The 25,228-nt window shown below is 40.2% G+C and overlaps 1 protein-coding gene across 2 annotated transcripts in view; it reads right to left on the bottom strand.

Annotated features, from left to right (window-relative positions):
• Positions 1–25,228, bottom strand: part of LYN (LYN proto-oncogene, Src family tyrosine kinase) — a 147,115-nt gene that overhangs the window by 38,715 nt on the left and 83,172 nt on the right. For both annotated transcript variants that reach the window (XM_007531519.3, XM_007531520.3), the window contains exons 4-10: positions 24,796–24,901; positions 21,831–21,929; positions 21,608–21,711; positions 20,929–21,078; positions 19,910–20,062; positions 9,644–9,826; positions 6,581–6,657 (exon numbers count right to left, since the gene is read on the bottom strand). In XM_007531519.3, the coding sequence (XP_007531581.1) occupies positions 6,581–6,657; positions 9,644–9,826; positions 19,910–20,062; positions 20,929–21,078; positions 21,608–21,711; positions 21,831–21,929; positions 24,796–24,901 (872 nt within the window). The remainder of the gene's footprint in view (positions 1–6,580; positions 6,658–9,643; positions 9,827–19,909; positions 20,063–20,928; positions 21,079–21,607; positions 21,712–21,830; positions 21,930–24,795; positions 24,902–25,228) is intronic.

Below are 25,228 nucleotides of genomic sequence, written 5' to 3'. Positions count from 1 at the left end.
TGATAGCTCTCTCATCATGCATGTGGGGGTGGAGCATGGCAACAGATGGCCATGTAGCTTCTTCAGCCATGAGGGTAGTTAGCATAGATTGTTCTGTGGAACCACGAATTCTGTCTTCAGAGTAAGCCTTTTCACATTTGTAGAGACCCCTGTGCTCGAGAGAACAATTCAGTCATGTATGAGAACTCCTGTGCAAACCAATGAGATTAAATACAGAGTAGGGGCAAGTCTCCCTCCAGGAGAAAGTGCAAACCAAGTTCATGACCTAAGGCTTCCACTGGCCACTGTACCTATTTCAGCAGTCCAATATAATTTTTTCTACTTGAAGCAATTTAAATAAAATGATTATTAATCAAGGGCTAATGCTAATAATGGTGTTAAAAGAAAGCAGTTGATTTACTATATTAATGAGACTGCTAGGTATCCATGAGCTAAAAATCAGAACTTATCTTGTCTTTCAGGAACCTTACAAAAAGAAAGATGATGAAATTAGTAAATACTCTAAAAAAATCCAAGACTTGACTTACCACCAAGACTCGTAAGTTATTACAAGGAATCCCTGACCTAAGTCTTGCTTTCTTAGTTAAGAGATTATATGCTGAGAGAGTACTCTAAAAGCTCTGGTACTTGAAAAGTTTGAGATTTACCAGGAGGTAGAATGAGATTTGCTGTTTCCCTCATTTTATCAATTCCCACTTAAATGTGTCTACAATTTAATATTAGGGGGCAAAAAAAAAAACAAACTTGAACATGATCACTATATATGTTGGCACTAGATATGTTTGAAAAAAAAGGGGAAGGGGGGCTAAAATACCATTAATTTTATTCTAGCAAAATCCATAAAGAGGAAAAGTGCACACAGGCAGAATTTCTGGTGTAAAATTATCCATCAAATGAATGACATTGAGCTTGGAGTGACAGATAGTAGACAGGAATGAGCCTGTCATCCAGAGTCCAAAGAGCTAGGATCAACTCCAGCAATGTCACTTACACTGAGCAAATCCAAGGCCACCACCTAGCTTGTAAAATGTATTAAATAACAATATACACATTTTCAAGGTGTTTACTCAAATTAAATAGTGGAGGTCAAAGTGCTTTATTAATTAGAGCAGTTAAATGTCATGAGCTGCCACAGTTATCACAACAGCTTAGATTTCTCCATTTTTAATGCAGTTTTGCAATAAAAAAAAGTCTACTTCATTTTTGGCTCGCTCCTTCCTTCCTTCCTTCCTTCCTTCCTTCCTTCTTCCTTCCTTCTGAACCCTCCCTCTCTCCTTTTCTTCTTGTTGTTGGTCTTTCTCTGTTTCAAGATGACTCTGTCAGCTAGAGACAGAGACAGACACATGGAGAGATACCACAGCACTGAAGCTTCCTCCAATGCAGCAAGGACCGGTACAAACTGCAGTCATTTTGGTTTGTTTCCTCTTCTCCCACCCACCCCCATCACCTGCCCTGTCCCCGTTTTATTGGATAAGACAGAGAGAAATTGAGAGAGGAGGGGGACAGAGAGAGGGAGAGAGAAAGACAGACACCTACGGACCTGCTTCACTGCTTGTGAAGCAACCCATCTGCAGGTGGGGAGCCCAAGGCTTGTACCTGGATCCTTACACTTTGTACTATGAGTCTTTAACCCAATGTGCCACCGACTGACCCCCCCCTTTTCGTCCTAGTCCATTTTTCTTCTCCTCCAGTAGCTAAAGACTATGTGGGAATTATGCCAAGTCTTTATCCTCTGAAAATGCTAGACTTCCTGTACAATGGGTTAATTTTGTTTCATTTCTTGTAACAAATTGCTTCATTTGTTACAAGAAGTAAAGTAGTTCCAGTTGACTTCCTAAAGCAGAGGTAGGCAAGTGGTTTGAGAAAAGTGTGTATTACACTTGGGTACCAAAGAACATTTAAGAACTCATCCCGAGACAGGAAGTGATGAAATCAACCCTCACATGCACTGAGAGGCTACCATGTGTACCCACCCACTTCCTGTTTCGACTGGCTTATGGGGAGACTGGCAAAGGGAAAGTAGAGCTTGGGGAAGTAGGTTATGAGTAGAGGGGAAGAGATCAGAGAACAGACTATGGGAAAAGCCCCAACTCTGTCCCTTACCCTTATTTCTTATTCATAAGGCACTAGGATTAAATGAGCAGGCTTATGTCTATTTCCATTGAGAAACATTTCTAAATTTAACCAGACCCATATATAGCATTCCATGTATATATAGCATACATTCTCTCTGATGAACTGATAGTGCTTACAGAAGAAACTAATAGTGGTCTGGGAGGTGGCGCAGTGGTAAAGCTTTGGACTCTCAATCATGAGGTCTCGAGTTCGATCCCCAGCAGCACATGTGCCAGAGTGATGTCTGGTTCTTTCTCTCTCCTCCTATCTTTCTCATAAATAAATAAAATCTTAAAAGAAGAAGAAACTAATAAAGATATTTTGCTAATTGCTTAGTGAGCACTTAAAATACTAAGTGGACTTAATATAGATAATTCTGATATTTAACCCCTCTTTTCTACCCTAATAGTCAAGTGGAAGAAAAGTTGGACTATTAAGTATCTGGGTAGCAGATGCCCTTTATCATCTCAGGTCAGCTTTATTAGTACTTATTATTATTTTAAAATAAAAAAATTAGAGACGGCTTTTTTTTTTTTGGTACAGAGAGGTCATTGCAGAAAGGAACATGAAGGAACACTGGGCAGTATCAGTCATTCAGGGAATGGGAGGTATCGCTGTGAGAACAGGCATGGGGTAGGTAGTTAACAGAAAGCAGATGTGTATGGTGTGTGGTTTCAGACTGCAGTGTTATCAGGGTCCAGGCTCCCTTCTCAAGCCATCAAAACTGTAATAAGAATATCTACAAGGGCTGGGGAGATGGTTGTATAAAAGATTTTCATGTCTGAGGCTCCTAAGTCCCAGGTTCAATCCCAGCACCCTTATAAGCAAAACTGAACAGTGATTTGGTCATGTGCTCTCATACTCTCTCTCATTAAAAAAAAAAAATCCACAAAGAGGGAAGGAGACCCAGTGGAGAGCACACTCTACCATGAACAAGAATCTGAGGTTAAGCCCCTGGTTCCCACCTGCAGGGAAAATTTCATAAGCAGGGAAGCAATGCTACAGATGCCTCTCTCTCTCTCTCCTCTCATTTTTTCTCTATCTGATCAAGTAAAATAAAGAAGATAAATAAATTAAAATTTTTTTTAAAAAGCCACAATCCAGTGAAGCTGATGATAGTTAAGGGTGGGTACGTGGCAGTGAGATCTCACCAACTTCACTTAGGAAGGATGATGGAAGTGTCTCGGTGGGGTTCATTCTGAGATGAATGTAAAACAAAGCTGTATTCAACTGTAAAGAACATAAATTTTGAGCAGCACCACGTGCTTCAGGCCTTTCTGGGTGCTGGTGACTCGCTGATTCCCCCCACCCTCCAAACCCACTAAAACCCAAGCACTCCAGACACGTAGCAGCAGACTGGCTCCATGCAGAAACTGCTCAGAAAGGAAACCTGGGCCCAAGGCTCATTCAGCATGAGCTGGATGTCTATGCTAGCTTGTGTTGGTGGCAGCATTGATTGCTCCTGGCACACCATCAGGATAGATAAGTCACTCTGGAACTTACAGTTTAAAAACCATGGCCCAGGGGTGGGGCAGTGTGGTTCAGCCTATTTCTCAAAGTTATGCTCAGGGACCTGGGTTCAACATCTGCCCCCAACCACCACCACCACCACCTGCAGTTGGGAAAACTCATAAGTGGTGAAGCAAAGTTAGCTGTCACTCTTTCTCTTCCTCTGCCCTCTCAAATTTTCTCTGCCATATCAAATAAAATAAAATGAAAAGAAAACTAAATAAATAAAAGAAAGAAATGGTGACCAGGTGCAGCAGATTTATGGTGTTGGCACCAAGCCCTGATGGCAATAAAAAAATACAAATAAATAAATGAAAAAAAGCAATAATAAAACTCATGGCCCAGGGGCTGGAGAGAGAGCACAGTGGTTATGCAAAATACTTTCATGCATGAGGCTCTGAGGTCCCAGGTTCAATCTCTAACACTACAATAAGCCAGAGCTGAGCAGTGCTCTAGTTAAATAAATTAGTAGAAAAAAACTTTATGGTCCATGCCAGACTCTAGTTTAGTCTTTTTTTGCAAGCTATAAAAACTTCTAAAACACTCTCCCTCAACTCATTTTCTTTTTTTAATAAACTTTATTTGATGGGTCAACTGTATGAGAGACAGAGAGACAGAGAGAGAGAGAGAGAGAGAGAGAGAGAAGGGAAGAGAAGAGAGACCCCATAGCATTTCATTGGTATTTGAGGGGCCAGAGATCAAACCCAGGGCCTAATGGAACTCCTGTGCTGTGCGTGACTGCTGAGCTACCTCCCCAGCTGCCCAACTCATTTCTAAGATAGAAAAAGCATTGTCGAGCCAGTAAGGTAACTCATTTGGATGGCTGTGACTGTTTTGCCATGCATGTGGTCCAGGTCTAAGCCCTGCCCCCACCACACTGAAGGAAGCATCAGTGCTGTGTACTGTGGTTTCTTCTCCCGTCTGTCTCTGTTTCTCTCTATCTAAAAAAAATGTCAGTTGGGATTGGTGAAACCCTGATGCTAACTAACAACAAACATATAACTTTTAGTAGTTATAGTAGTAATTTACAAAGTTATATTAAAGACCTTGGGTGGCACCCAAAAAACTCTGATTCTGTCAAGATAAGGTTTTACAGGATAAGCTATGCAAAACTAAATACAAAGTACCCTCGTGACAAAATTAAGTCTTTTGCCAGGTGTAATAAACATCGATGTGTATAACCTCCACCTATAGAATGGCAGGTACAGAGTAGACCCTTGGGAAGACTGGAAGAGCTAAGACCTCTGAGGTCTCTGGACTGTGGGTTCCTCTCCTCCATAGTCAGCTCCTTTCCTTCTCTAAAGGACAGGTGTGACAAATCTTCGTATTCTCTTTAAGACTCTCTTCCAACTGTGGATATCCAAATCACTACCCCAGGAGAGGGCCTCACTCCTCTGTTCCAAGTGTAACTAGTAGACCCAACTCTTGTCTGCTCTATTGAATAGCTACATGGGATCCAGAGGTGCTCAAATCTAAGTTATCTTTGCTGTTCTGTGGTAGTTTTCTAGCTGTAGTTCTGGAGCCCAAGTAGTCCCAGTGTAGCTTCTCAGCTTTGAGAATCTGAGAGAGCATTAAACAGGCCTTTCCAGGCCCTGACCCTTCCCCCCATTCCACCACAGTAATTATGCTTCTTTCTATATTAGATATTAGAGCTCCAGGCCACATTTGAATTTCTTACTCAGATAAGGAACCCATTCTGTTTGCCAAATTCTGATAAATGAGATGACGGTTGGTCAGGATGACTTGTCACTGAAGTGATGGTGACTGTCATTCCCTAATATTTTTTCAGCCTTTATTAACATGATCTGAAGTGCTGTGAAGATGCAGGTTTGCTCAACTAGACCATCAACAGTATCACCTTAAGGTAGGAATCAACACTTCCATTTGATAGGGGGAGAGACTGACCTGAGTGGTGAAATGGTAAGAATGGATACTGAATGGCAGAGTCACGACACAAAGTCTAATCTGCAGATAATGAACTCTAGCCCTGCCCACAACACTATACATGAGAGAATGAGTTCTGATCTTATCTAACCTAAAGTACTTTATCTCTGTACAAATTCATTCCTTTGAGCTCATCTTCCCAAGAAAGCCTTAACAGTTCCCCAACTGGGTGGGAAAGATAGCATAACTGTTATACAAAAGACTTTCATGACCGAGGCTCTAATGTCTCAGGTTCAATTCACTGTACTATGATAAACCAGAGCACAATAATACTCTGGTTAACTAAAAAATAAAAAATTAAAAAAAATAATACAAAACAAAGCAGTTCCCCAACTAAAAGAGAACTGGGAATCAAAAGTGAAAGTTATAAAAGTCATCATGCCTTGGAACTTCTAGAAGCATCTTATGCTGCTTTGGGCTTTATGCTACATTGCTTTCTAGCATGAACCATCCATAGCTAATCTCAAGATGCAAGAATCTTACTCAACATGACTAGGAGGCCTATGAAGCTATGAAATGCCAATAGCTGATACCATTCAAATGTGGATTTCCTTGATATACTAGACATACTGCTGGGTTTCTTGGGGACCTTCCTCTTAGGCTCTTACATACTTCAGGAAACATGTGACTCTACTGTACACAAATCTGCAAGTTCTAGCTAGAAGTAGAAACAATATAAAGAATATTTCTCAGAATCCTGTAGCCATATCAAACTCAAAGAACTGAAAGAGGGTTGAGTAAGAAAGGGAGATAGTACCTCCATTGTCAAGAAAACTGAGAACCTGAAAGTGCCAGTATGTTCAATTAGTGACTTAAAGAGCACACCTGCATGCTTTAGAGGCTATGCTTATATCACACAGGACCGTCATTTGCCAGTGACCAATCATTACAACCACTACTGGGGAAACATTCAGAAGAAGTGCCTCTTCTCTGGAGCAACACTTTGATGATGGACTTGAACAGGGAGGCTATTTCCAAACAAACACACATGCTGAACTTTCTACTACTTCACCTGAGCAGAAAAGTCAATCAGCTTTGGAAGTAGCACTTTGCCCCCTTCATCGCTTTTCAGGAAATCTAGCAAACTGCCTGTTGAGAGAGGAACAACACATTAGGGCAGTTTAAACACACAAGAAGATATCCAAACAGCATTTGAATGATCAACACACATATATATTTTTCCTTTTTCTCCAGAGCACTGCTCAGCTCTGGCTTATGGTGGTATAGGAACTGAACTTGCAACCTTTGGAGTTGCAGTCATGAAATTTTTTTTTTGCATAACTATTTATGCTATCTCCCCAGCTATCAAATGATCATTATTCTTTGGGGGGGGAATCTACTAAAGGATTGACTTTGGAGTAGGGGTAGATAGCATAATGGTTATGCAAAGAGACTCTCATATCTGAGGCTCCAAAGTCTCAGGTTCAAGTCCCTGGTCCCCATGTGCAAGGGGGAAACTCTAGAAGCAATGCATCAGTGCTGCAGGCAGCTCTTTTTCTCTGTCTCTAAGCCCACTCCCTTCCCAATTTCTCTCTGCCTCTATAAAAAAACCCAAAATAATAATATGAAATTTAAAAATTAAAAAAAATCAGTTAGTTGAAAAGTTCATGAGCACTTAAAGCAAGCATGAAGTACTATGCTTTTGCTTGCTGTAGAGGAGTGAGCCTAGTTGAGTGTCTTTCCTCCTAGAACTTAGAATAACAACCTGAGGGAAGCCTTGGACAGTTATTTACCTTATCTTATAAGTTCCTATAAAGTGAACTTGTCTTAGTAGTTAAAGCAGAATCCTTGTGAGGAAGGACTTAAAGGAAGTACTAGAGCACTTAACAGGTAGTAAGTAAGTGCTCAACAGATGTTCTGTGACCTTACCCACAACACAGAATGCTGATACTTAGTTCTCAGAGTGCTGAAAGATTAAGTGAGATTACCTAATGGAAAGGCATCAAGAACAGTCTGGTAAGCAGTATGTGTTCAATAAAAGTTAAAAGTTAAGTATTACTATGAAGGGAAACTGTTATCTAAATTTATAACTAAGAATATTATTAAGTCAACACGTCTTTACTGAGTTTTTATGGTGTATCGACTCTGAACCTGACTTCTGCGTTCTTGCAGCTTAGACCATATGTGTTTGATATCTCCTTCAGCTTCTTCCTTTTTTTTTTTAAACAAATGTCTTTTTTTGAAGGATTCTTAGTGTTTAACATCCCCAAAATTAACACAGTTAAGTAGAAACATTTTATACTCATTTTTCTAATCTATTCAGACACTACATCATATGATAATCTCCATTATACAGGAGATGAACGTTGCTTCTGGGTCACTGCTTGTATTTATTTCTTCATTCATTTCAAATATTAAAAAAAAATTCCTCTGGCAGAGGCTGGGGAGGTGGCTTAGTGGACTTGCATGTATACGTTTGATACCAAAGTCCCCAGCACCGCATATAATGAAGTGATGTTCTGGTTCTCCCACTTAAAAAAATTGTTGGGAGTTTGGGAGATAGAGCATAATGGTTATGCAAAAAGACTCATGCCTGAGGATCTGAGGTCCCAGGTTCAATCCCCTGTACCACCACTAGTCAGAACTGAGCAGTGCTCTGGTAAAAAAAACAAAAACAATTTTTTGGCCCAAGGTTCTGAGGTCACAGGCTCAATTTCCAGCACCAAAGTAAACCAGAGGTAAGCAGTGGTCTGGTCTCTGTATCTTTCTGTATCTATTTCATTCAAATAAATAAATACATACATAAATAAATAAAATGTTAAATAATGAATATTTATTTTCCTCTAAGGTTTTCTCTGGGTATTACACCTACACAATCCCACAGGTCTAGGTAAACTATCCCCCTCACTCCACCTGTCTCTCTCTCTCCCCCCATAAATACAGGAGTGAGAGACAGAGTGGGAGAAAGATACCATACTACTCCATCACTCATGAAGCTTCCCATGCATAGTGCATAGTGCTCCCATGTGGTAGCCTGGGGTTCAAACTTACTTGAGCTTCTCTCTCTCTCTCTCTCCCCCTCTCCCATAAATATATTTTGTAGTCAAGTGAAATAGCTAAGTCAGTAAAAGATTTGCTCCTGGTTATATCCCTAGTACCACAGATTCTAGAGTGGCCCTCCTCTCCTCTCCTCTCCTCTCCTCTCCTCTCCTCTCCTCTCCTCTCCTCTCCTCTCCTCTCCTCTCCTCTCCTCTCCTCTCCCCTCCCCTCCCCTCCCCTCCCCTCCCCTCCCCTCCCCTCCCCTTCTCTCTCTCTCTCTCTCTTTCTCACACACAGAACTTTAATATGATTTAAGTAATAAATAATTAAAAATTGGCAATTTGGGTCAGGAAAATAGCTCATTTGGGTAGTACACCTGTTTTGCCATGTGTACAACTGAGGTTTAACCCCACTACCCTGGAGGAAGCTTGGTGCTGTAGTGTCTTTCCCTCTCTTCCCCAGTCCTTCTACCTAGAAAAGCCAGCTCAGGATGGCCAAGAGAAAAAAAAACTTTTAGGAGATTATTAGTTTTTCCCACTGAACATCAAGAGGAAGGATACAATCCAGGCATTTTTTTCTCTGAAGATTAACATAAAGAGAAAAGTCGGTTGCTTGACATCTCTTTTCCAGTTTTTCTAATATGGTGGAATCTAACCTTGAAACTACCAAAAAAAAAAATGCTAAGTTGAAAGTCACATCCTGAATAAGATAATATTCATAATAGATAATGCCAAAGAGGAAAATTAGTAAGGTTTATAATTTTGAGCTCTCACATTTTAAATATATAATAAGAAGTGCTCTCATTTAATATGTGGCAAGTATTTACTAGGGGCCTAAAAGGCACAAGATAACACTGTTGGGACTAATATGTACATGGAGAAAATGCAAATAGGGAGAATGTATATAAATTTTGTAACACAGATGACTTCAGGTGAGTAGCTTTCTGAAGTTTGTTTCCCATCTTCTCTGATTCCCCCCTCCCCCTCCCACAGTGAGCCTACTATTTGATAGTGAAAATGATTTGAGTATTCTTGGGACATCCAGACATTTTCCCTTCTGGGTGTTATGGCTTTTGAAGGCAGAGGTCAGGGCTCACCCTTGGCCATGTACTCTGTGATGATGTAGATGGGTTCCTCTTTGGTTACCACAGCATAGAGTCGCACGAGCTTGTCATGTTGAAGGGTCTTCATGAGGTTTGCCTCTTCCAGGAAAGCCTGCACAGACATTGTGCCTGGCTTCAGAGTTTTCACTGCCACTTTGGTGCTGTTGTTATAGTAACCTAGGAAGACATATTCAGGAAGCATATCAAACGGAAAATTCAGAGACATTTTGAACAGAATAAAATCTAAAGATCAAACATACAACTCTATGTAGTATCAGAGATTCATAAAACTCTCTCTAAACAACATTAGAGTTGGCTAGTGAAAGGTGTATGGTAACTCCTTAAATTATTTTTATCTAAACATTGAAAAGTAGTTGAATATTAAAAAAAGTTTGTTAAGTAGTGGAATTTTATATGTGTACTCTACTATGAGGACCAAGACTTTTCTCTAATAAAATGTTTAGAGCTGGGAGGTAGCTCAACATTTAAAAAGCTTTACTTACTAGAAAAAGACAGAGAAAAATCAAGAGGAAAAAGGGACATAGAGAAGGAGAAAGAGGGACACCTGCAGCACTACTTTACCACCCGTGAAGTTTCTCTCCTGTAGATGGGGACCAGGGGATTGACCCTAGGTCTTTGCACATGGCAACATGTGCACTTAACCAGGTATGCTGCTGTCTGCCCTTCCCCCACCAATTGTTCAGCATTTTAGAGCAGAGGATTTGCTGTCTCAGACACCAGCTTCCCCAGGTTCAGTCCCTAGCACTTTATAAGCCAGAGCTGAGCAGTGCTCTGATCTTTTCATTAAAAACAAACAAAACCCAAAATGTTGTTTAGGTTGTACCTATGTGTGTAATCCACCAATCCCTCCCAATAAATATTGTTTAAGGCCAGTAAACACTTATGTCCATGTTCCATATGGTCTGTCACACTTAATACATAAACATACATTTACACACACTGCAAAACTCACTTTACAAATCAAAGCATATTGCATGTACACATTCACACACAAAGACAATGGTCTGAAAGAAGAGGCACCAAAATACACTCAACACTAGTCATTTCTGATGCTGTAATTATGTATGATTTTAATTTTATTCACCATGCCCTTAAGTTACCAGATTTTATAGAACAGACATGCACTATTTTTATAGTTAGAAAAAAAAAAGCTTTGAAATTAAAAAATTACTTAGACACACCACCTGGAAAACACAATATACTATTGTCAAAGGAACATTTCCCAAAGTTTTTCACAAGAACTGCATTTGAATGGCTCTCCAGGAAGTAGGGGTTCTGTGTTCAAATATCCAGCAGCTACCCACTGGACCTGCCCTTACCCAGAAGCTACAGTGAAAACACTGAGATTTAGAGGTTTACAGCAGAGACCTCACCGATTCTGTTAAGCTCAGTACTTTCTACACTTTATGGATCCATGGCACACATCACCATGTACCTTTTTATACTCCACAGAATGTACTTGGAGAAATACTGACTCCTTAATCTATAAATACAAATAATCATGTTTGTTTGTCTCACCCCCCCCCCCCCATTATTTCCAAACTTTTCTGGGAAGTTTACAAAAAGTGAGGGAGGAGTGGCTGCCAGTTGCCACCAAGAACCTCTCTGTGAGTGAGGTTTACCCGTGTATGACAACTCTAAGAACTGGTGGCCTGGCAATGTCCAGTGCTTTTTTTAGGTCACATAACTTTCTCAGCACAAATTTAGCTACGGAAAAATGACTTTGTGCTCAGTAAAACAGAAAGGATGATAGACTGAGGTAGAATTTAGGAGTGACTTTTACTTTCTTTTGTTCATTTTTTCATTATTAAATTAGTGAAAGAGGATTTTTTTCCCAAAGGGAGCTATTTTTATTTTTTAAAATATTTTACTTATTTTATTTTAGTGTGAGAGAAAGATACAGAGAGAGACCAAAGGATTGCTCAGCTCTGGTTTATAGTGGTGTGGGGACTGAATTTGGGACTTCAGACCCTCAGTTATGAAAGTCTTTTGTGTAACCATTATGCTATCTCCCTTGCCCCAAGGGAGGTATTTTTTTTTTTTATAAATATTTTATTTATTTATTCCCTTTTGTTGCCCTTGTTGTTTTATTGTTGTAGTTATTGTTGTTGTTGTCGTTGTTGGATAGGACAGAGAGAAATGGAGAGAGGAGGGGAAGACAGAGAGGAGGAGAGGAGGAGAGAAAGAGAGACACCTGCACACCTGCTTCACCGCCTGTGAAGTGACCCCCTGCAGGTGGGGAGCCGGGGTTCGAACCGGGATCCTTATGCCGGTCCTTGTGCTTAGCGCCACGTGCGCTTAACCCGCTGCGCTACAGCCCGACTCCCCCAAGGGAGGTATTTTTAAAAGAAATCATGCTTCCATTTCATGCCATCACATGAACACAAAAAAGTACTATATAGCTAATATTCAACTCCAATCAGTCACTAACACTAATTTTTCTATTAAATTTTTTGTTTTATATCCGACTTTGACTTGTATTTGGTGGCTATCAGTGTTCAACAACAACAACAACAACAACAAAAAGAATCTTGTATGTAAAATAAGTGCTAGAATCTATAAATAGATAGCAGTAGACTATAAAGTACTCTCCTAGATCATTTTCAAAAGCTACAACCTAAATAAAATAAATAGTCCTGAGTGAGTTAAACTGATTTGTCCTCTAAAAAGAGAGTTAGAAATAATACAACCTTTCCTCTCTTAAGAGTAAATTTAAAGTAAATGCTACCAACAAAAACCCTTTAGCAGGAGTCGGGCGGTAGCGCAGCAGGTTAAGCACACATGGCTCAAAGTGAAAGGGCAGGCGTAAGATCCCGGTTCGAGCCCCCAGCTCCCCACTTACAGGAGGTTGCTTCGCAAGTGGTGAAGCAGGTCTGCAGGTGTCTTTCTTTTCCGCCTCTCTCCATTTCTCTCTGTCCTATCCAACAACAGCAGCTATGACAACAAAAACAACTACAACAAGCACAACAACAAGGGCAACAAAATGGGAAAAATAGCCTCCAGGAGCAGTGGATTCATAGTGCAGGCATTGAGTCCCAGCAATAACCCTGGAGGCAAAAACAAACAAACAAACAAACAAAACCTTTTAACACTGCACTGAACCAAGAAGCCTATTCTGAATTTATTTATAGGCAGATCCTCAGTCAATGAACATATCTGTAACAAGGCTTAGCAAAAAAGCACATTGTTTGTGATACAACCAACAAAGGAATAGTTGATAGCTAGTGGTAGCACATCAGGTTAAGTGCACATAGTGTGAACTTGTGGGACCAGAGAAAGGATCCTGGTTCTAGCCGCCTGGCAGCCCCACCTGCAGGAAGGGTGCTTCACAAGTAGTGAAGCTGTTCTGCAGGTGTCTATCTTTCTCTCCTTTCTGTCTTTCCTTCCTCTTTCAGTCTCTCTCTGTCCTATCCAACAACAACAACAACAACAACAACAATAACGATGACGACAGAAAAGATGGCCTCCAGGAGCAGTGGATCTGTAGTGCAGGTACAGACCCCAATGATAACCTGGAGGCAAAAAAAAAAAAAAAAAAGAATACCTGTGAACAAATAAGAAAAAGTGATAAACGGGCAAGGCATTTCAAGAAGAAATTCAAATGACTAACAAACATGTGAAAGAGACTTGACTTTATTAATAATCAGAGAAATGCAAATATAGGTATAGGGAGAAACCAATACCCAGCTAGATAAAAATGACAAATCTGACTAGCTGGTGAATGCCTCTTGGTGGGAAACTGGATAACTCCATTTTTTTTTTCCTGAGCATTATTAAAACTCAGATGTAAAGTGTGTATCTTTGACTCTGTCTCTCTAGGGACAGAAAAGGATGTTGACAGAGCAGCCTCCTTTAAAGTTAATCATCTTGAGTGACCAAGGGCCCATATCCTTCCAGGTAAAACTGTTAGTCAGAAAACAGTATCCTGAGAACTCTTTGTACATCCCTGGTGAGTCTAAATGGAAACACTTTGGAAACAAGTTGGCAGTGTCTAGTGGAGTTGAAGATTCTCACATCTACATTCAGTCCTGAGATTCATTCCTGGTCACCCAAACACAAATGAAAAGACATCTGGTGAATTCAATATAGATTGCCTGTCTGCCTAGCTCCCCACCCCTATCTTTCTTTTCTTATCACCAGGACTTCATTGCTCCCAGCTGAATGAAACAGTGCTGAAGTGTTTTCTACTGTGGTGGGGGCTAGGCTCAAACCTGAGTAGTGTATATGGCAAAGCAGGTGTTTGATCTAAATGAGCCATTATGCCCACCAGAGTTTTCTATTCTTTTTTTTTTTTAATGTTTTTGTTGTTGGACATCACAGAGAGAAATTAAGAGAGGAAGGGAAGACAGAGAGGAAGAGAAAGACACATGCAGACCTGCTTCACTGCCTGTGAAGCGATCCCCTGCAGGCAGGGCAGAGTTTTCTTTCTTTCTTTTAAAAAGATTTTATTTATTTATTAATGAGAAAGATAGGAGGAGAGAGAGAGAGAGAGACAGAGAGAGAAAGAAACAGACATCATCCTGGTACATGTGCTGCTGGGGACTGAACTCAGGACCCCCATGCTTGAAAGTCTAAGCCTAATACACTATGCCATCTTCTGGACCAACCCATCAGAGTTTTGTTTCTTTCACAAAAATCTCTTCAGAGACCGAGTGGTAATAGAAAACTCATACACCAGCTGGGAAGATAGCATAATGATTCTGCAAAAAAACATTTCATGCCTGAAGCATCAAAAGTCCTAGGTTCAATCCCCAGCATCATCTAAGACAGAGCTGAGTAGTGCCCTCATAAAAACAAAAGCAAAAACTCATATACCTGTGTGTTGCCACAAAAGTTCATCACATTATTCAGAGTTGCCTAAATCTGGCAACAGCATCAATTCCATCAACAGATAGTGAGGCTGACAGATAAACTTCTATATACCTTCAAGACACAGATAACATGAAACCATGTAGCAATGAAGATGGTAGCTATGCCAAAACCATGGACCAGCACCACAAACATAATAGTAAATAAAAGAAAAAATAGAAACACTACTTTTTGTTTATATCAAATTCAAAAATAAGGGAGTCGGGCTATAGCACAGTGGGTTAAGCGCAGGTGGCGCAAAGCACAAGGACCGGCAGAAGGATCCCGGTTCGAACCCTGGCTCCCCACCTGCAGGGGAGTCACTTCACAGGCGGCGAAGCAGGTCTGCAGGTGTCTGTCTTTCTCTCCTCCTCTCTGTCTTCCCCTCCTCTCTCCATTTCTCTCTGTCCTATCCAACAACGACAACAATAATAACTACAACAATAAAACAACAAGAGCAACAAAAGGGAATCAATAAATAAAATAAATATTAAAAAATTCAAAAAATAGGAAAATGAAACTAGATTGCATCTCCATATGAAAAGAAATATACACAGAACTCTAAAACCTAGCCAGGAGGATCACATCAGATGTCCCCTTTGGGGGACAGGCTGCTGGTGAGTGAAAGAGACAGTGAGAGGAGGGGGAGTCTGGGGACTGTCAGGTAACACTGTGTGATCTCAGTGGTCACCACACAGGTTTTCATTCTGCAAATATTTGTGAAATTGAGTATTTGTGTTATATGAACTTTCCTGTCTGCTGCTATTTTACATAGCAATAAAGGCAGATCAAAGAAAATTATTCACCTTTTGCCATTATAAAAACAAGGAACACCTGACCTGGAGATGGCACAGTGGATAAACTGTTGGACCTGCGAGCAAGTATCAAGTTGAGTTTGATCTCTGGCATCACGTATGCCAGAGTGATGCTCTGATATTCTGTTAGTAAACAAATAAATCTTTAAAAAAATCATCAATAACTTCATGTGATATAAAATTATGAGTAGAGGACAAAGAAAAAAAATTCTTTCCATGTGTAGGGGAAGAAGTTGTCAGGAAATAGCCCAGCTGCTAAAAATATTAAAATTGTCGATAAGGAGTTTCAAATGAATGGTGAATATAGCAGCTGTGTCAAACACAGTACAAGAACGGCAGTGGCTTCTGCCAAGTGTTCTCTGAGGGCTATGACATAAACAAGAAGGCAGGTTTTCACCTTGCACAAGAAATATGGTTTTTATTCAGTACTAAGAAGCAAATCACACTTTTTACCAAGATACTCCCCAGTCATTATGCAGGTTCAATTGAAATTTATCTCATAGAGATTTGGGTTGGCATGACAGATGGGGGATGATTTTGGTAAAAGCAAAACAAAACAATAATGACAAACCAGTAAGGTAGAAAAAATAAAAGCCTCTGTGGAGTGCCAGTTGCCCCAAAGAAAGCCAATGACTGAGAATGCTCCATTGCCACATATGACTAGGTTGCTACGAGGGAGCACAAGATGGGGAGTGGCTGAGCTCATCATTGATTTTGGAAGTTGGCTAAAGATTCATGGCATTAACTCACATGAAAATGCACGGAGCAAATTTCAATTCAATATATACATATACATACACACACACACACACACACACACACACACACACACACACACACACATATATATATATATATCTTTTCTTTCTCTTTCTTTCTCTCTCTCTCTCCCACCCTTCCTTCCTTCCTTCCTTCCTCCCTTCCTTCCTTCCTTCCTTCCTTCCTTCCTTCCTTCCTTCCTTCCTTCCTTCCTTCCTTTCTTTCTTTCTTCCTTTCTTCACAGTCTCTTCTCAGATCAAGTGGTAACAGGAAGCATCATCCTATTATCCTTAGCTTCACAGAGTAGTCAGTTCCCTTGGAATCCAACAATCCGTGGAGGAAAACATATCATTAAGCCAGATGTCAAGAGGATCACAGGAACCAGATAGAGGAAACAGCTTGAGGGAGAAACTCTTGCTTTCTCCTTTTCTGCCCCCGTGTCACTCCCCCTTCCCCTGCCAAGAACAGGTCACTTCCTAGTATTTGTTCATTGTATCATAGACCCCCCAAAATTGAGAGCATAAAATGTGACTGCTGGTGTAAGAACCAGTCCAAATGTATCCCCAAATACTTTATTAGCATGCTTAGTGAAGAGTGACACCTATTTGTTATCTATAAGAAAATCCTAGCCTGATTTTCCTTTGAGAAACACAAAACAAATTCTGGACAGCTCTGAGTTGCATGGACTTTGTTATTATGCTATTATAACTACCCTTGGACAGTCAGCATGAAATCTGCATACACACAATGGGAGAAGGGAGGCATTTGACCTCTAGCTCAAAACAGAACATCACCAATCACTGTTCTTTTTGGATTTATTCCCAGTACTCCTCTGCTAAATGCATTCAACATACTGATGTTATTTCAATAGTTAAGGAGGAGCTTCCTGACAGTCAAATTCACAGGATAATGTCTGCAAAAGACCGTAGATCTTTTCTTTTTCTCTTTCTTTTAATTTTCATTAGTGATTTATTTTTATTTTATTATTTTTTTATGTATTGGAAAGAGACAGAGAGAAATGGAGAAGGGAGGGGAGACAGGGAGGGAGAGAGAGACACAGATACTTGCAGCCCTGATTCACCATTTGTGAAGCCTTCCCCCTGCATCTGGGGATCAGGGCTTTGAACCTGGGTCCTTGTGCACTGTAACACGTGTGCTTAACCAGATGCACCACAACTTGGCCTCAGTCACAGGTTTTTTTCCTTTCTTCTTTTTCCTTTACTTTCTTCTCTTCATTTCCCCAGCCTTCTTTTTTTCTTCTCCATGTTGTTGCAGGCACTTAAACACTCTGAGCTGACTTCTTTTTTTTGTCTCCAGATAGAATAAGAGAGATTGGGGGAGAGGGTACAGTGACACCATAGCATCGAAGCTTCTTCCAGGGCAGTGGGGGTCATGCTCAAACCTAGGCCATGTGCATGACAAAGCAGGCACACTATCTATGTGCACTATCTTGCTGCACCCACCCCACCTTTTTCTTCCTTATTTCTCCCATTCTTCTTCTTAACACAAGTTTAGAAGGAGAAAAAGTACAATTGAAAAACAAGTCAAACCTGGCCCCTACTGCATTGAAGGAAGCTTAGATACGATGGTATCTTTCACTTTCCTCATATCTCTATCAACAAAACAAACAACAACAACAAAAAAAAAACTATACCTCCTTATGCCCACAAATCTACTAACTGGATGCAAGTAATAGTACCCCAGGTACCTTGCAGAATGGTTCTGAAATATGCTACCTCTATGAAGAAGGTGAGGATATATAGGTTGGTTTTTTTTTTTAATTTTTAAATTTTTTAAAATGCTAGAGCACTGCTAGTGCTGGGGATTGAACCTGGGACCTCAGAGCCACAGGCATGAAACTTTTTTTTGCATAACCACTAACCTAGCATGTAATTTTTTTTCCTCCTACGCTTTAAATTTTTGTGAATACAAATCTAGAATTCAGATAATTAAAACTGTATGCCCTGTAGGAGGAAAAAATTACATGCTAGGTAGTTATCCAACTGAATACACATGAGCTATAGCAGAAACAAAAGAAAGTAGTCACAGCTGGAAACCTACTAGGGGCTGAGATTTTAAAGGCCAAACTTCTCCTTTTTCTTACTGTTCTTCTTGTTCTTCTTCTTGTTCTTCTTCTTCCTTCTTCTTCTTCTTCTTCTTCTTCTTCTTCTTCTTCTTCTTCTTCTTCTTCTTCTCCTCCTCCTCCTCCTCCTCCTCCTCCTCCTCCTCCTCCTCTTCTTCCTCCTCCTCCTCCTTCTCCTTCTTTTTAAAGATTTTATTTATTTATGAGAAAGGTAAGAAGAGTGAGAAAGAACCAGACATCACTCTGGTACATGTGCTGCCAGGGACCGAACTCAAGACCTCATACTTGAGAGTCCAATGCTTTATCCACTGAGCCACCTCCTGGACCACTAAAGGCCAAACTTCTTCCTTGATGAAATGACCGTGTTCAGCAGGTTGAAAGGTTCTTTAGTTTCTGCTTAGCTGGGGTTGGATACTTTAAAAAAGCCATCTGGCCCATCTCTATAGAAGTCAATCTTACTCTTACACAAAGTTAGCACAGGACAGGACAGAGATCTGGTAAGAGTTGTATGACCTGGCATGTTGTCCGATAAGAATTATGTAGACAGCATGATACTTCTAAAGAAACTTTTTTTTTTAATTAAAAAGTCTTATCATGAGAGAGAAAGAAATTCCCATTTACTGAAGCTTAGACTGGTTGTGGTGTATTGTACTGGGTGGAGGGGATGTGGGAGTGGAGAGGGCACTGGGGTCCTGGTGCATGATGATGGAAAAAAAGCCCAAGTTGGGGGTGATAGTGTTCTGAAGACATGTAGGGAGATGAGAAATTGTACCCATATGTCAATAACTGTACTGTAAGCCATTACCCCTCCCCAAATATAATGATTTTTTCAAAAAGGAAACTCACATTTACTGTATAAACATTAGAAAAGATAGTTGGCCCAAAAATATCCCTTAGAGAAAAACCACAGCTATCACTGGTGCACTTGTTACCAGATGAAGAAGGCAAAATTTATGGAGAGGAATGATTCATCAGTGATGGAACACTGAGCATCTCTAGGGATTTTCTTGGTGAGAAATTCCAATAAATATGAGGCCTCTTCTAACTCCACTGGTTAGGATGGTCCTAGACCCAAGTGTGTCATTCTCTGGGAAGAAGCAAATTCCTTGGACTTCAAATGTCTATGTGCAGAGAGTCAGAAATTCCAGAAAGAGTAGACAGAACTCAGGATATGTAGCCACTGCCCTCTTCCTCATAAGCATTTAAAAATATATTTATTTATTATTGGATAAAGACAGAAAAATTGGGAAAGGAAGGGAAGACAGAGAAGGAAAGAGACACCTGCAGCCCTGCTTCACCACTTGTGAAACTTTCCCCCTGCACATGGGGACCAGTGGCTTGAAACTGGGTCCTGTGTACTGTAATGTGTGCACTACCACTTGGCTCCTATAAGCATATTTTTAAAAGAGAATTACCAAGTAACATGGAAGAGCAAAACTAGTAAGACAGATTTAACAGGCCAGTGCCCCCACCCCAGAGCACTACTCAGCTCTGGCTTATGGTGGTGTAGGAGACTGAACCCAGGACTTTGGAGTCTTCAGCATGAGCGACTCTTTGCCTAACTATTATGCTGTCTCCCATAATGTCCAAGCAGGCCAGTTTTTGATGCCATGTGGAGAGGAAAAATTCAAAATGATACTAAGGCTCACAAAACACTAACCAGAAATATCTTTTCTCTCTTATTCCCTGTGGTTGCCTCCATAGATGACTCAGACCCTAGAACTACACACTCACCCATCCAGACTTCCCCGAACTGTCCGGCACCAAGCCTTTTCACCAACTTAATGGACTCTCGTGGGATCTCCCAGGCATCTTTATCCCATGGCTTTTGTGGTTTGGGACTTATGCATGCCTTCTCCAGTCTTCGGCACAAACCATCAGACTGCTCTAATTGGAAAGAAGAAAATCAAGGCTCAAAAAACATGATACTTCTTATTTTGCCAGTATTTCTAAGACTTACATTGGTCTTGTAGTTATCAGCTTGCTATTATTTATGAATTTAAAAGTGTATAGATATATTGTTTGCATAATAACTTGTGATTTTTTTTTTCCACCAAGGTTATTTCTGGGGCTCAGTGCCTACAGAATTCTGTCATCTTTGGAGGTTATCTACTTTTCCATTTTCTTTGATAGAGGATAGGAGACAGAGAGATAGGGAGAGAGAGAGACAAAGAGAAGAGACACCTGCAGCACTGCTCCACCACTTGTGAAGCTTCCTCCCTAGATTGGGACCAAGATCTTGATGCGTAGTAATTTGTGCTCACTTGGGTGAGCCACCACCTAGCCCACCATTGTGGAATCCTTAAATGGCATCTGTTTGTTTAGTTGGTTTTATTTGATAGAGACAGAGGGAAAAGGAGAAAAGGAAGAGAGACAGAGAAACACCTGTAACACTGCTTCACCACTTGCAAAGCTTCCCCATCCTGCAGGCAGGGAATGGGGGCTTGAACCCGGGTCCTTGTACATTGTAACATGTGTGCTCAGCTAGGTGTGCCACTGCCCAGCCCTGTTAAATGACATCTTAATGGCATCTTAAATAACAATTTAAAACAGTTGGTTTAATTCATCACAATTAGTGATCTATTATAAGCAAATGACAAGTGAACAAAGAGATTAGGCCTGACTCTGAATGTATATTTAATTATATTTTAATTTAAAATAAATTATAGAATGTGATCTTCCAATTTCATCTAATGCCATACATTTATTACAATAAATTACCTCATCTCATCCAACTTTCTGTTTTTACTTACTTTGATAATGCTTAATCATGTCACTAATACAAGGAAACGTGATTCGAGGAGAGATATAATAGCCACCATTGTCCAGGCTCCTAATTTTGTAGTGCTTAATCACATCACCATGCACAGGATCATAGTCTCTGACAGACAAAGAGAAACTTCCTATGGGAAGAAAGAGTACATGCAATTTGCATTTGTATTTTATAAATATGATCTGTGCTATATAACATCATGGTACATGTTATCCCACACAAGTATGCAGAAATTAATTCTGCCTGTAATGCATACATTTTAAAGTCCTCTAAAAGCTCTATTTGACAAAGTTGCATTTTGTATGATATGACGTTTACCACTGGGTCATTTTCCTTCCCCATCACTATCTTTAGTTTTATTATTATTATTATTATTATTTTATTTAATAAAAAAAGTTACTCAGATTTTTTTCTCTATATATATCATAAAGCAAGAAGCTCAGCGAAAACATCCAGCATGGAGAGAAATGGTCATAATTATGACTGTGTTCTATGAGACTTTAGTAGCTAAAGTTATCATTTGCATTCGTTATTTATTCAAGCTGTTGAACTTTCACTGCCAGAATATAACATACCCTCTTTATTTGGGAAATATAGAAAAGTTTCTCAGAGTGACTTCCTAAACAGTGTCTTATAAGAGGCCTTAAGTCACTTCCTACCTTTTAATGTTTCACTTTCTCTGATAAGGAAGGCTCCCGCGCTGTTTCCTGGTGCCAGAAGCTGCCTTTCTGCATCTTTCCTCGTTATGTCCTTGAAAAACCATCTGGGAAGACAATTGAACACTTCATAAGTGTTATGGGCCATGGAAATAAAAATATGAAGAACATGGAAGAAATCCAGTGCAATAAATAAAACCATCACAGAAAGCATGCAAGGACTCACTCTTCAGTTTCCAAGGTGTTGACTTTGGCTACATAGTTGCTGGGGATGAAGCCTTCTCTCTTTGTTGAGAGGGATTTAGCTTTCCACCACTCCCCATGCCTGGAATAGAAACATATAGAAATCAAAAAGTAGATTCAGTGACTCAAAAACTACAGTTATTAAATGTGTTTGTTTTGGAAGCTGAGGGTAGATAGGAAAGATCCCTTGGACCCCAGCATCCAGTCAGAAATGTCATTCCTCTTGTTGAAGTAGAAGTGCTTTGAGACTAAAGCAAAGAAAAGGAATCTTACAAGTAAAACAAGGATTACTGTACTCAGCACTATGCAGATAATTGCTGGTGAAATGGTTTTAATCCTGCAGAAGCAAATTTTTATCATTTCCCCTAGGATGTCTAAGAAAAAATGCTTTACACACAAAGAGGAATCAGCAGAATAGCTGGCTGTATTTTATGTTATAAACTCCTTTGTTGAAACATCTAGTTTCCCTAGACAGATGTCAAGGGCTTTTACTTACACACACACACACACACACACACACACACACACACACACACACACACACAATCTTAAGGCTCTAGCTCACTTTTTCATTCAGATAGAGACAGAGTTGGAGACATCACAATACCAAAGCTTCTAGTGATGCCAGCCACCTCCCACAAGGTGCCCTGGCTCAAATTTGGACTGAGACATAATAAGGCATCTGTTTTACTTATCTCTCCAGCCATCAAGGGGAAAAAATAAAGCCATAAAATAATTCCAAGTAGGCAGGTTTCATTAGTATGTTTTATCCTCAGCATGGAACTGAGGAAGCCAGGGTCAGTGAAAGACATAGGGATGAATGGGACCCTGAAAGCCCCCAAAGCCCCAAATGTGTTCTGCCAATTCATATGCATTTGGGGTCTTTGTTTGCCAACATGAAGGACAACCACGGCTGACACTAACTAGTAGGCTCTGCCTAAACTATATTTATATATGCACACTTCTTCATTTACACACACACACACACACACACACACACACACACACTCCTAATGTAAAAATTCATGTCACAGGTACTTTCACTCACATTTTATAGGCAAAGAAACTAAGGTCAAGTTGAAAAGACTTGTCCAGATCACAGAGGTATCATGAGGCAGGGCCAGGATTAGGCTCAAAGTCAATCAACTAGTAATCAATAATTGCTTTTAACCACTGAATATATATGACTAATGAGGGGATCTTTTTCTCTGACCTGGATTGACTGGCCAAGGTAACAATTTATGTAAGTTTAACAGGAAAACCAAGATGGAATTAATATACTTAGGGCACTTGTTTGAAGAGCTGTTTTATGCCCCTGTGTGGTCTTTTTTTTTTTTTTTTTTCTTTTAAATTGGTGGTGGTGGGGGGGTAGTATGTGTAAATTTTTTCAGTGTTCTGCAAAACACTCTCATCCCCAGCCTAGGTCCTCCTCCACCATTTTGTACCAAGATGGTGCCCTGTGGTCTTACCAGGGTCACAGGTCTGCATGTTAGACTGGAGAAGTCAAGGAGTGAATGACTTCCACCAAAGCATTAACACTGCTGAGTCAGGACTTCTCTCAGACAACTGCTGCCTCAGCACAGTAAATACCCTCACAGATTAAGTTAAATGGGATCTAAGCCCCAATTATAAATTTGCATATTGGACTGGATTTGGTGTATTATGCCAAAGTAAAAGACTCTGGATAGGTGGGGGGGGGGATATAGGTCCTGGAAAAGGATGACAGAGAACCTAGTGGGGGTTGTATTGTTATGCAGAAAACTAAGAAATGTTATGTATGTACAAACCATTGTATTTACTGTCAAATGTAAAACATTAATTTCCCAGTAAAGGAAAAAAAATAACAATAAAACATAGGCACAGTACCCATTGTTAAAATATGAATAAAACTCTGAAAACAAAGGATTTTACTTTTTTAATATTTATTTATTTATTTCCCCTTTTGTTGCCCTTGTTGTTTTTCATTGTTTTTGTAGTTACTGTTGTTGTTATTGATATCGTCATTGTTAGATAGGACAGAGAGAAATGGAGAGAGGAGGGAAAGACAAGGGGGAGAGAAAGACAGACACCTGCAGACCTGCTTCACTGCCTGTGAAGCAACCCCTGCAGGTGGGGAACCAGGGGGCTCGAACTGGGATCCTTATACCGTTCCTTGCGCTTTGCGCCACATGCGCTTAACCCGCTGCACTACCACCTGACTTCTGGATTTTATTTTTCAATTAAAAAAAAGGAAAAGCAAAAAAAAATGCATATTATAATAAAATAAAATGACATTTAAAAGAACATACAAGAGTTTTTAAAAAGATGATATTGTGTCCCTCAGGACAAAATGGATAGAACTAGAGGTGATTATACTTAGTGAGATAGGAAGAAGGTGAAAAGTAACTGATAAGTTTGATTACTGGGATATAGAGAACTGAAACATATGAATTAAGTCTTTGTGAGAACTATGATAGTTACTGCTGAGGGACGTGGCACAGAACATTGGTGTTGGGTTTGGTGTGGAACTAGATGTCTGTAATCTTATGATGCTGCAAATCAGTATTAAACCACCAATAAAAAACAGGTTAGATAACCTGCAAGAAAATAAACATACAAAATTCACACAGGCCCAGACTTCACAGGTGGTACAGAAAGATGAAGGAAAAAGCGGGGGATAGGGGGTGGAGAAAGAAGCTGGAATGTATCTTCAGAGGGACCCTTCCTACAGAATGTTTACAGCTGAACTTAAGAAGAAAAGTCCTATACAAAAGTCCTATATAAAAGTCCTCTCCACCCACCCCATCACTGCCTGACCCTAGCACTGCCAAAGCCCTCCAGGTAGCCAAAAGCCTGGAAGAACTCCAGTTCACTACCAGGATGGGGTCTATCACTGTGTTACTGGAAGCAAAATGGAGCAGGAGTCACAGAATTCAGTGAACAATTAAGGGGCACTTAGGTGTGCTTACTCTTCCAGAACTCTCATCTTCTCTCCTTTCTTGAAAGACAAGTCATCTGGGTGGATGCCATCATAGGGGTACAAGGCTACGACTATATCTCCTTGCTCTTCTGGATCTAAAAGAGAGGAACACAATAAGGACTTCTAAGAATCCATTAAGGTACAGTGCTACCTAGAACTTCTATAGATTTGCTGCATCTCCAGGAAGCTTCCCAAGAGGAGAGGCAAAAACCAGGGGCAACACAAATACTGTATATTTTTCAGAATATCCCTGAGTTGCTCACATACTTAAACCTGGAGTCTGCCTCTCTCTTTCCCTAGTAGGGTGGGTCTCTGGGGAAGCGAAGCTCCAGGACACATTGGTTGGGTCTCAGCAGAAAAGTTTTTTTGTGTGTGTGTGTGTGGATATTATATTATTATTATTATTATTATTTGTTGGGCTG

Source organism: Erinaceus europaeus, chromosome 1 (assembly GCF_950295315.1).
Source record: "Erinaceus europaeus chromosome 1, mEriEur2.1, whole genome shotgun sequence".
NCBI classification, from domain to species: domain Eukaryota; kingdom Metazoa; phylum Chordata; class Mammalia; order Eulipotyphla; family Erinaceidae; genus Erinaceus; species Erinaceus europaeus.
Note: the sequence above shows the minus strand (reverse complement) of the source record. Positions and strands in the feature narration are given on the sequence as shown.